Source organism: Dipodomys merriami, unplaced genomic scaffold, assembly GCF_024711535.1.
Source record: "Dipodomys merriami isolate MVZ:Mamm:240054 unplaced genomic scaffold, mDipMer1.0.p SCAF_102, whole genome shotgun sequence".
Taxonomy (NCBI): Eukaryota; Metazoa; Chordata; class Mammalia; order Rodentia; family Heteromyidae; genus Dipodomys; species Dipodomys merriami.
In genome coordinates, this window is record NW_027202294.1 from 1,605,677 (window position 1) to 1,618,075 (window position 12,399).

The 12,399-nt window shown below is 44.9% G+C and overlaps 1 protein-coding gene across 3 annotated transcripts; it reads right to left on the reverse strand.

Moving 5' to 3' along the window:
- Window positions 1-1,434: 1,434 nt before the first annotated feature.
- On the reverse strand, window positions 1,435-8,629 carry Borcs7 (BLOC-1 related complex subunit 7). Of its 3 annotated transcripts, XM_069994340.1 has the most exons (5): window positions 8,471-8,629; window positions 4,768-4,830; window positions 4,629-4,672; window positions 3,448-3,468; window positions 1,435-2,503 (listed from the first exon to the last, which is right to left on the reverse strand). In XM_069994340.1, the coding sequence occupies exons 1-5, from the start codon at window positions 8,606-8,608 to the stop codon at window positions 2,452-2,454; spliced, it is 318 nt and encodes a 105-aa protein (XP_069850441.1). In that variant the 5' UTR covers window positions 8,609-8,629; the 3' UTR covers window positions 1,435-2,451. The 3 variants fall into 3 exon arrangements, with proteins under 3 accessions (XP_069850441.1, XP_069850460.1, XP_069850450.1); XM_069994359.1 differs by lacking the exon at window positions 4,629-4,672; XM_069994349.1 differs by lacking the exon at window positions 3,448-3,468.
- Window positions 8,630-12,399: the final 3,770 nt, after the last annotated feature.

Genomic DNA, 12,399 nt, shown 5'->3' on the forward strand with positions numbered 1-12,399 from the left:
TACAAAATATGAATTAAACTGAACTGACTTCTTTTCTTTTTTTTTTCTTTAGTTGGTCATGGGGCTTGAATTCTGGGCCTTGGTGCTGTCCCTGCACTCTTCAGCTGAAGGCTAGCACTCTACGGCTTGAGCCACCGCACCACTTCCAGTTTTGTAGTGGTTTATTGGAGATAAGAGTCTCACAGACTTTCCTGCTGGGGCTGGCTTTGAACCCCGATCCTCAGATCTCAGCCTCCTGAGTAGCTAGGATTATAAGCATGAGCCACCAGCACCCAGTTCTTTTTTTTCTTTTTTCTTTTTTTTTTGTCGGTCATGGGGCCTGAACTCGGCCTGGGCACTGTCCCTCAGCACTTCAGCTCAAGGCTAGCACTCTACCACTTGAGCCACAGCACCACTTCCAGCTTTTCTGCTTATGTGGTGCTGAGGAATCGAACCCAAGGCCTCATGCATGCAAAGCAAGCACTCTACCACTGAGCCAACTTTCCAGCCCCTTTTTTTCTTTTTTTAACCAGCCAATATACTTGGGTTTTTTCTTTCAGTCATGGGGCTTGAACTCAAGGCCTGAGCTCTGTCCCTGAGCGCCTCTGAGCTCAAGGCTAGCACTCTACCACTTGAGTCACAGCACCACTTCCAGCTTTTTCTGCTTATGTGGTACTGAGGAATTGAACCCAGGGCTTTGTGCATGCTATGCAAGCACTCTACCACTAAGCCACATTCCAAGCTCATACTTTTACTTTTTTTTTTTCTTTAGGTTGGTCATGGGACTTAAACTCTGGGCTTGGGCACTATCCCTGGGCTCTTCAGCTCAAGGAGAGCACTGTACCAATTGAGCCCCAGCATTACTTCCAGTTGTCTAGTGGTTTATTGGAGGTAAGAGTCTCACAGACTTTCATGCCCGGGCTGGCTTTGAACCGCGATTCTCAGATCTCAGCCTCCTGGGTAGCTAGGATTACAGGCGTGAGCCACCAGCGCCTGGCTTTCATACTTTTTTAAAAACATAAACTTTTTTTTTTCTTTGTCAGTCATAGGGCTTGAACTCGGCCTGGGCATAGTCCCTGAGTGCTTCAGCTCAAGGCTAGCACTCTACCACTTGAGCCACAGCGCCACTTCTGGTTTTCTGGTAGTTTTGGAGCTAAGAGTCTCATGGACTTTCCTGCCGGGACTAGCTTTGAACCGTGATCCTCAGACCTCAGCCTCCTGAGTAGCTAGGATTACAGGGGTGAGCCACTAGCGCTCTGCTTAAACATAAACTTTTTCTCAATTTCTTAGTAAATGAAGAAATATTTAAAGTTCTATTTTAAGTTCAAAGTAGAGATTCAGGTTGGATAATGGAAATGTCAAGAACTGGGGACATAATTCACTGGTACAACATTTGCCTATTTTGCACGAGGGGCTAGGTTCCACTTCTAGCCCCATAAGGAAAAACAGCACAAGTTCTTGTCTGATAATGAAAATGTCATTTAACAAGAGGAACCTGATAAACACAGGTAAACATGTCCATACATTAAAGTCTTCATCATGGTACAACCCTCCAATATAGGCATTCACTGGAATTCAACTCCCTTCACAGTTAGTAATATCATAAGTAAACCTGCTGATAATTAAGCAAAATTACAAAATGAAAAAAGGTCACCTAATCAAAAGTCACAACAAGAAAGGAAACCTAGGAATGCAGGTCAAGGCAAGAATCTGCAGCTGGCCAGATATCATACTTTTTGCCTGGTTTTCAAGTAGGAATTTGCTATTATGAAGAAAAGAAGCAACAGGTATTACCCATCAGTGCCCAGCTGTGTGTGTGTGTGTGTGTATGTGTGAGTGTGTGTGTGTTTTGTCAGTCATGGGGCTTGAACTCTGGACCTGGGTGCTGTCCTGAGCTCTTCAGTTCAAGGTGAGAGCTCTACCACTTGAGCCATGGCACCACTTCTGGTTTTCTAGTGGTTAGAGATAAGAGTTTCACAGACTTTCCTTCCTGGGTTAGCTATGAACTATGATACTCAGATCTCAGCCTCCTGAGTAGCTAGGATTATAGGCATGAGCCACCAGCACCTGGCCATTCTGCTTGTTTTCTCTCACATGCAGACACTAGATCTAAAGTACACTGGGACAAGATAAATTATACAGGACTGTAGGCATTCACATACAGTGAGATCAAAGGAGGATATTTTTAGGGGAGGAACACAAAAGTGCAATGCCTGTGGGCATTTGGTTATATAAAATAATATTTATCAAAATGAACTAAGACAAAAATCTCAATAAGAACATAGTTATTTCATTTTAAGAAGTGCTTTCAAAATTTACCCACCTAGCTTCTTTTCAGGAAAAAACTGTACAATTTTTTTTCTTACTTAACTTTTGGAGATGAAAATGGAAACTCAAACCCAAAGCCTATAGTATATAAGATATTCTCTCTTCAGCACCAGGCAAAGTGCTATTACCCTCTTATATGCCATTCTATTTCAGCAGGTGATTTAGCTGGTCCTGTAGATCTGATGACTGTCCAACACTAGAAATCAGAATAGAGAAAGTGTTTATCTGAAATGAGCAACAAACATTTCTTTGTACAATCTATTTATCCATTAGTGCATAAATATAGTCACAGATAAATAATTATTTCTATCAGGCCCATTTTGTATCTAGAAGTATTTAAACTAAGAATTGGGGATAACAGCACATGCCTGTAGTCCCAGCTACTTGGCAAGCTCTAAGGTAGGAAGATCACTTGAGGCCAGCCTGGGCAACACAGTAAGACCTCATCTTAAAGTAGAGGAAAAAAGCCTTTACTACAAACAAAGGTTTTTCAAAGCTAATTGGTAATGTAAGTAATACAGCAAGTGAAAAGTGTAATCCATCTCTTAAAAGGTGGATTTATACCCCACAACCGACCAAAAAAGAAAAAAGAAAAGAGGAAAAAGTGGATTTATGCCAGGTGCTGGTGGCTCACACCTGTAATCCTAGCTACTCAGGAGGCTGAGATCTGATTGGGGTTCAAAGCCAGCTTGGGCAGGAAGGTCTATGAGACTCATCTCTAATTAAATACCAGAAAAGTAGAAGTGGTGCTGTGGCTCAAGTGGTAGCACTAGCCTTGAGCTGAAGAGCTCAGGGACAGGGCCCAGGCCCAGAGTTCAAGAACCACGACCCACCAAAAAAAAAAAAAGTAGATTTATGACTTCTAGCACTTTTACTCTATTTAAAAAATATAAGGGATGTATAAGGTTTTCTATTCCTTAAGGTTGGCCCGTTCATCCTGTAACACTTAGAAACCTCACTGGCAGTGAATCAGCTTACTGTATGCCTTTGAAATACAATATGTTCTTTAAATCCTATGAGATGATAATGTAAAATGATGTGGGTTGATAAGAGTTCTGCACTGATCCTGGTGCAGCAGTGCAACTTCCCTCAGGCTGCTTCAATTGAGTCCCCACAGCCCTACCTTTGGGGGTTACTTACTTCTTCTGAATAGCTTCTTGCCTAAGTCCAAAAAGGAAAGAGAAAAACATACATAAGAAACCCAGTGCTCTCTGCTCTCTCCCCACTCTCTCCGCTCTTTCCTAGCTCTTTTTTCTCTCTTTCCCAGCTCTATCTCTTTCCCAGCTCTCCCAGCTCTCTTTCCCAGGCCTTTCCCCACCGTGTGGAGGGCCAAGATGGCCTGGTGCCAGCCGGAACGATGAATAAACCTACCCCTTACCTGAAAAAAAAAAAAGAAAGAAACCCAGTGAACTAGCATACGTTATTTCTGGCTTGTCACATTCTACATTTCTGTCCTAGGATTGCGCTATTGAGTCTAGCTAAGTGCAGAGCTGCTAAAAAGATGGCTTCTGAACTTGCAGAGGCAATAAACTCCATGCAAGGCTTCAATTTAGTGTGAGCACAGGGGAATGTGGCTTAGTGGTAGCACACTTGCCTAGCATGCATGAAGCCCTGGGTTCGATTCCTCAGTACCACAAAAACAGAAAAGGCTGGAAGTGGTGCTGTGGCTCAAGTGGTAGAATGCTAGCCTTGAGCAAAAGGAGCTCAGGGACAGTGCCCAGGCCTTGAGTTCAAGCCCCAGGACTGGACAAAAAAATTTAAAAAAAAACAAACAAACAAGACTTAAATTCCCAATCATACACTTGCACTATAAAATAAATTATAAGTATATAACCTTAACTACATAAAATATTTTAAAATAAAACAAAAGCAAATCAACATTTTTTTCAAAATTAAATGAAAAAAATTAAAAATTGTATTCACAATTTTAACAAAGCCATCTCTATAGTTCCAAATCTCCTGATGGCTTACATGTGGCTAGTGCTGTGCTACACAGAAAAATGTAAAAATGGGTTACCATCACCACTAAGGCCCAGACAGCTGGCAAGTACTAAGTAAGTACCTCCAGATGCCAATCACAAGATAGCAGGGCAAGGGCTTTCAGACTAACACAGAGAGGGTCACAAAAGATGGACCCTGCCTCTGATCTGATCTGCAACCCCAACTTCTGGGGTAGGAGGCATACATCCCCAGGCCTACCTTTGCTCCCACCCCTGTCTCCCAAGGACCCCTATCGAAAATGTGGGAAGCATGAAAGTAATGCACAAGGGCTGGGGACAATGACTTTGCGACAAGCCCATTGCTGGAGAGGGCATACTCACTGGTACTGAAGATGTGTGGTTATAATTGCCATCTTCCTTAAACTCTGCACAAGACAGAAACACAACATTCCACTCCCCTGTAGCCATACAAAGTATGGTTATAACCCCCAAATCCTTTAAAATAAAAATAGTTTCTCACATCTTCTGAGTGCAGGATGGCATCTTCCTGTAGCACCATGTTTCGGGCTGCCTGACCTAGCAGCTGAAAGACAAAAATCAGATGGTGAAGATCATGATTCCGCAACTGCAATCTTGTCTCTGCAGCCATTCTATCACTACCCTTCCTGCTCCAGACAACCTTACACACACTCAAATATAATGGAGGCTGATTCTTCATTAGTTCAGGTAAAGAATGTCACTGGCACTATGGCAGTTTTGGTACGGGCCTACTTGGGTCCATGACCTGAGTAATCAAGTGCTCTTAAATGCTGCAGCCTGGGCATGATTTCCTCATCCAGTACTGAGAGAAGTCATGATTCCTCACTTCTGATTCTTCAAAAGCAGATTGGAGACGGTTCAATGGAAGTGAGAGCACAGAAGTTGGCAGTGGACTGGAAAGTACAGAGGGAAAATAGCTATTTAGAAATAAAATGAGCCAGGTGCCGGTGGCTCATACCTGTAATCCTAGCTACTCAGGAGGCTGAGATCTGAGAATTGTGGTTCAAAGCCAGCCCAGGCAGGAAAGTCTGTGAGATTCTTATTTCCAATTAACCACCAGAAAACTGGAAGTGGTGCTGTGGCTCAAGTTGTAGGGTGCTCTCCTTGAACTAAAGAGTTCAGGGACAGTGCCCAGGCCCAGAATTCAGGCCCCAGGACCAGAGCCCCCCCCAAAAAAACAACCTGGGTTCCATCCCAGCATCACAGAGGCAGTGGTGGGGAGAGAAAGAAACAAAGAAAAGAGAAAGGAGAGAGAAAAGGAAGGGAGGGAGGGAGGGAAAGAAAAAAAACAATAGAAGGAAAAAGGTATAGAAAGATGAAGATAGCCAAATGGGACTAGGGAAGAGAAAAGGAGATTTCCAGGAATTCCAACAGAGAAAAAAGCAGATGTTGAAGTCAACAAGGTGGCCTGGGGTCAAGGCAAGGCAAGCTGAGATTAGGTGAAGTTCCTGGCCTCTGGCTGCACCCTGCTCCAGACTTACCATAAATATAGCCTTATCAAGGATGTGACGAGCAAGTGACCAATCCAGACTTACCTTAAATCTAGCCTTATCAAGCATGTGACGTGCATGCTACCAATCTCTCCCTGTTCCCCTGAGCCAGAAGATTCCATGAAAAGGAACAACTTCAAGAGTTAACCAGGAACATCAGTATCATGGACTTTCCAAGGTTCCTTCCCCCAGGCAGCTATTTTTCCATTAAAGTTTTAAAATTAGTAAAACTTTATGTACTTCTTTTTATTTTTGGCCAGTCCTAGGGCTTGAACTGAGGGCCTGGGCACTGTGTCTGAGCTTCTTTTCCTGAAGGCTAGCACTCTACCACATAAGTCATAGTACTATTTCCAGCTTTTTCTTTTTATGTGGTACTGAGGAATCAAACCCAGGGCTTCATGCATGCTAGGCAATCACTCTACCACTAAGCCACCTTCCCAGTCCCTGTACTTCTAGAGACCCTCCATGGGCTGAGAATGTGGTTTAATGGTAGAATACTTGCCTAGCATACATTAAGCCCTGGGTTCGATAGATACCTCAATAACTCATACACAGAAAAAACCTGAAGTAGCTCTGTGGCTCAAGTAGTAGAGTGCTAACCTTGAGCAAAAGAGGCTTAGGGACAGTGCCCAGGCCCAGAGTTCAAGCCCCAGGACTGACTGGCCAAAAAAAAAAGGCCCTCCACCTTGCCCCTTCTTCTCCCGGTTCTCTATCACTCATACGTAGTGATTTTTACTCATTTTTGGTTTGTCTTGCCCTTGCTTTACTTATTTATTTTGCTGGCCTAATTATGAGTCCTTTTATTATTTTTTCTTTTTAATTTTTAATATAATTTTGTTGTTATTATTAAGGGATTTTACAGGGGTGTTACCATTCTATAAGTTAGGTAATGAGTACATTTTTATTTATATAATTTTTAATTTTTATTTTATTTATTTTTTTGACAGTCATGGGGCCTGAACTCTCAGCCTGGGCGCTGTCCCTCAGCTCTTCCGCTTAAGGCTAGCGCCCTACCACTTGAACCACAACACCACTTCCAGCTTTTTTCTGCTTATGTGGTGCTGAGGAATCGAACCCAGGACCTCATACATGCAAGGCAAACACTCTACCACTAAGCCCCAGCCCATGAGTACATTTTTTATATAGTTATTTATTTTGTCAGCTGTGGGTCTTGAACTCTGTCTCTGGTTGCTATCCCTCAGCCCTTTAGCTCCAGGTGAGCACTCTATCCCTTTGAGCCACAGTGCCACTTCCAGTTTTCTGGTAGTTAGTTGGAGATAAGTCTTACAGACTTTCCTATTTGCACTGATTCTGAACCTCGATCCTCAGATCTCAGGAACCTGAGTGGCTAGAATTACAGGCATGAGCCACCAGTGCCAGGCAAGTATATTTCTTTTGTTCCCCCCTAGTTTCCCTCTTCCATCCCAACCCACAAGTTACAAAGGTCATTTTCTACATAGTCTATACTGAATAGCATGGTTGCATTTGTTAACCCTTTCTCCCTCTCTTTCTGTGCTTCTGAGCTTCTTTTTAAAACAGTAGATACAGTTAGCAGCTGATGGCTCACAACTGTACTCCTAGTTGCTCAGGAGGCTGAGATCTGAGGATTGTGGTTCCAAAGCGGAACAGGAAAGTCTGTGAGACAATTAACCACCATAAAACCAGTAGTGGAGGGGCTGGGAAGATGACTTAGGGGTAGAGTGTTTGCCTTGTATGCATGAGGCCCAGGGTTCTATTCCTTAGCACCACATAAGCAGAAAAAGCCAGAAGTGGCACTGTGGCTCAAGTGGTAGAGTTCTAGCTTTGAGCTGAAGAGCTGAGAGACAGCGCCCAGGCCCAGAGTTCAGGCCCCACAACCTACAAAAAACAAAAACAAAAAAAGCTCCCACAAAACAATAGTGGAGATGTGGCTCAAAATGGTAGAGCACTAGCCTTGAGCAAAAAGAGCTCAAGGACAGTACCCAGGCCCTGATTTTTTTAAAAAAAATTGTCAGGCGCTGGTAGCTCATGCCTATAATCGTAGCTACTCAGGAGGCTGAGATCTGAAGGTCACAGTTCAAAGCCAGCCCGTGCAGGAAAGTCCTTTATGTCCAGTTAACCACCAAAAACCGGAAGTGGCACAGTGGCTCAAGTGGTAGAGCACTAGCCTTGAGCTGAAGAGCTGAGGGGCAGCCAGAGAAAAAATAAATAAAAATAATAATAAATAAAAATACAAACAAAATCAGCCCGGGCAGGAAAATCCTTATCTCAAATTAACCACCTACACACAGGAAGTGGAGCTGGGGCTCAAATTGGTAGAGCAATAGCCTTGAGCAAAAATGCTCAGGGACAGTGCCGGGGCTCTGTCACAAAAAAACAAGGAAACGTGTTGGGGATGTGAATTCGTGGGGGGAAGGGTGCAGGGAGTGGATGATGCAGGGGTAGAACCGTTGTAGTGTCTGGAGATGCCTCCCCCATAAACCTGATATAAGCACCCAAAAAAATCACTAGAAATAACACCCCAAAAATAAATAAGGAATTGTTTAGAAGCCGATTCCCACGCTATCGCCAATCCTAACCAAAGACTACACTCCCCAGAACGCACCACGCGCGAAGCACCGCTCCCAGGCCTACACTCCCCAGAATGCAACGCGCCGCGTTCCCACCGCCGAAAGACCGCAAAGACTAGGCCGAGCGAGGCCACTTCCCGCTCACCTCAGAGCTCCGGGAACCCTTCAGCACCTGCTTGGTGAGCGCGATCACGTCCGTACCACAGGTATTCACCTTCTCCGTGAGAAGCCCCTTCACTGACTGACCAAAGCGGGCTTGCGAATCCTGCGCTCCAGTCGCCATCGTCTCACCTACCAAATGCCTCCGCACCGACGACGGCGCATCGCTAGGGCCAAAAGAGATGCAAAGCAAAGGGCTCCGAGATAGCGTCTCTTTTGTGACCCAGGGGGAAAGAATGGGTGCATGCGCCGAGCAAAAGTTACTAAATTCATTTAAAATGCTCAGTTGACATCCTGAGGAAGACAAGAGAAACGTTCCTAGATGGGAAAAGGATAGTTTCAGCATGTGTATAGCATAAAATAAGAAGGGCTACCTTACATTCCCCTTTCGATTATTTAGCAAATGTGTGGCTGCAAATTATTTAACCTCTCGTCTTACACTCATCAGTAAAACAAGTCATTTCAGGGTCTGGAGGTACAAACTCAGTGGTAGAGCCCTTGCTACCATGGTTGGAGCCCTGAGTTAGGTCCCCAGTACTGTAGTAATAGTGTTATAGTCTACAAAGCGTTCTGAGGATGACCTAAGATCATTCAGTTCGATTTTTACAAGCGTGAAATAAATACCACATGTTAGGAAAGTGGAGGAGAAAGGAAGGTACAGGCCCGACTTGATTTCAACAAGCTAGGACTTCCTGCCGGTATGAAGGTTGTGTAAAGAGCTGGGTTCACTGGGCTGGGAATGTGGCTTAGTGGTAAGAGTGCTTGCCTAGCATGGATGAAGCCCTGGGCTCAATTCCTCAGTACCACATAAACAAAAAGCTCCCAGTGGCGCTGTGGTTCAAGTGGTAGAGTACTTGCCTTGAGAAAAAAGCTTAGTGACAGTGCTCAGGCCCTGAGTTCAAGTCCCAGGACTGGCAAAAAAAAAAAAAAAAAGCCACCAAACCAGAGGAGGGGGGAGGCCTCAAGAATGGGGTTTCAAGGGGTCTAGGCAGTCTGTTCATATCTTTGGTGAGTTGCCTGACATCTGTATGCACCTGGCACAACAGGGTGGAGGTCAATCCTTCATGTTCTATCTTTGGATACATAAAATAGGCCAAGGGGACAGAGGCAAGTCCTTCACCAGACACTTTGCTAGGCTAGAGATAGAAAAGAAATGAGATACAGTCATTATCTCTGTCAAACTTGCAGACTGATGAGTTATAAAGATCAAGAACAACCTAACAGGAAAATGGCCAAGGAAACCAACAGATGATTCAAATAAAATAAGTACAGGTGACCAATAAATGTGCAAAATTCTCAGCATCAATCATAACTTTTTTTTTGTCGGTTGTGGTGCTTGAACTCGGGGCCTGGGCACTGTCCCTCAGCTCTTCAGCTCAAAGTGAGCGCTCTACCGCTTGAGCTACAATGCCACTTCTGGTTTTCTAGTGGTTTTTATTGGAGAGAAGAGTCTCACAGACTTTCCTGCCTGGGCTGGCTTTGAACCGTGATCCTCAGATCTCAGCCTCCTGAGTAGAGTAGCTAGGATTATAGGCGTGAGCCACCAGCGCCCAGCTTCAATCATGACTTTTAATGACAAATATCCTCTTTATTTTACCAAAATCAAACTGATAGTTTGGAAATTAATATGTATGATGCAGCTCATTCAAGAACTTGAGAATAAGCTGATAATCACATTGAAATACCTAACTTCCCACTGACCCCAGTATTGTAGTAAAGGGCCATGCAGAGTTTCATGATAAAGGAAAATCTGGAGATAAAGAGTAAATACACACCTGATATAAATTGTTAAACTATGACCTTTATAGCCTACCCAGGGCATGATGCCCCAAACTGTCACTTTCCTTTAAAGAGATTGTGCCGCCATCTCCTTGTAGCCCAGTTGTCTCTTTATCTGATTAGTACCTGATCATACTTAAATTTTGCAATTTCTGCCTTTAACACCCCTTTACCTTCCAGCCCCCCACCCCCACTTAATTTCCCCTGGTCTGGAGAGTCCCTTTGTTATTGGCATGATAACCAGCTCTCCAACTACCTGGCTTCAATAAAGGAACTAAAAATTTCTCAGTAGCCGGGCGCTGGTGGCTCACGCCTGTAATCCTAGCTACTCAGGAGGCTGAGATCTGAGGATCGCGGTTCAAAGCCAGCCTGGGCAGGAGAGACCGTGAGACTCCTATCTCCAATAAACCACCAGAAAACCGGAAGTGGCGCTGTAGCTCAAGTGGTAGAGCACTCGCCTTGAGCTGAAGAGCTGAGGGACAGCGCCCAGGCCCAGAGTTCAAGCCCCACAACCGACAAAAAAAAAAAAAAAAAAATTTCTCAGTGCACAGTGCTCCTGTATTTGACTTGCCCAGAATCACTGGAAGGAAACTCTTCTACATGCCACACTCTCCTCTCTCTCCTCTCTCTCTCTCTCTCTCTCTCTCTCTCTCTCTCTCTCTCTCTCTTTCTTTCTCTCTCTCTCTTCTCTTCTCTCTTCTCTCCTCTCTCTCTTCTCTCCTTTCTCCTCTCTGTCCTCTCCCCCTTTCTTCCCCCCCTTCTTTCTTCTCTCCTCTCTTCTCTCCTCTCTCTCCCTCTCTCCCTTTTCCCTTCTCCCCCTCTCCCTCTCTCCCTCTTTTTGCGGTTGTGGGGCCTGAACTCTGGGCCTGGGTGCTGTCCCTGAGCTCTTCAGCTCAAGGCTGAGTGCTCTACCACTTGAGCCACAGCACCACTCCAGTTTTCTGGTGTTTAATGGGAGATAAGAGTCTCACAGATGGGGCTGGGAAGGTGGCTCAGTGGTAGAGTGTTTGCCTTACATGCTTGAGGCCCTGGGTTCAATTCCTCAGCACCACATAAGCAGAAAAAGCTGGAAGTAGCGTTGCTCAAGTAGTAGAGCGCTAGCCTTGAGCTGAAGAACTGAGGGACAGCGCCCAGGCCCAGAGTTCAGGCCCCACTACCGACCAAAAAAAAAAAGAACTGTTCTCTGGAAATGGAGTAATTCAAGCCAGTCACTAGCGGCTCCTAGACCTATGAGTCTAACAGCTACTGTTCCATATAACCCAAAGCTGACCCTGCCTGTTTTTCTCAAGTGTGAATAAACAAGAGAAGGAGAAGAAGCTGGGTGCCGGTGGTGTAGAGGGGAAGGGTCTCCTAGACTGTTAAGGTCCCAGAGTGTGTGAGAAAAACTAAGTCGAGAAATTGACTCTTTACTAAAAACAAAGAGAAGCCATAAAGGGAGACTTTAAAAAGTATTTTACATGGACTTTGGCCCTATCTCACACCCTGCCCAATTAGAATGGTGCCTGCCCTGTGACGCTGTGCATCCCCCCCCCCCCCCCCGTGATGGGTTGCCTCCTGCTTCAAGGGAGTCGATGCCTGTGTGCACATGTGTATCCTTCTGTAGCTATCTTTGTAATAAATCTCCTGTAGCTGTCTTTGTAACAACCCCCAGCTTCAAGGGTGCAGGGGCATATGACATTTTGTTTCTGGAATGTATAGCCCCACGAGTAAGAATATCCACCTGCTTTGTGTGGGGACTCCAAATTCACACACCAATTCAAACCAAAATGATAGGTTCATTGAAACAGTTACTATGAGATGGACTGTAACTCCATTGGCCACTGACATAAATATGCAATCTTTATGTGTGTGTTACAATCCCGTTGGTCACCCGCGTGTGGCCAGGCTTGATCACATAGATTTTGCCTTTAAAAACCCCAGCTTGTGGGCTGTTCCGGGTCACAGTTTCAGCTCCCAAGTCTGTGCTGCGTCCCTGGCCAGTCAGCTAGCCACTTCCCCAATAAAGTCATCTTTTTACTTGAGGCTTTCTCTGAGTGGTGGGCTCTTTTCTTTTCCCCATCATAGTGGTTCACACCTGGCTGAGATCTGAGGATCGAGGTTCAAAGCCAGGCCAGGCAGGAACGTCCATGAGACTCT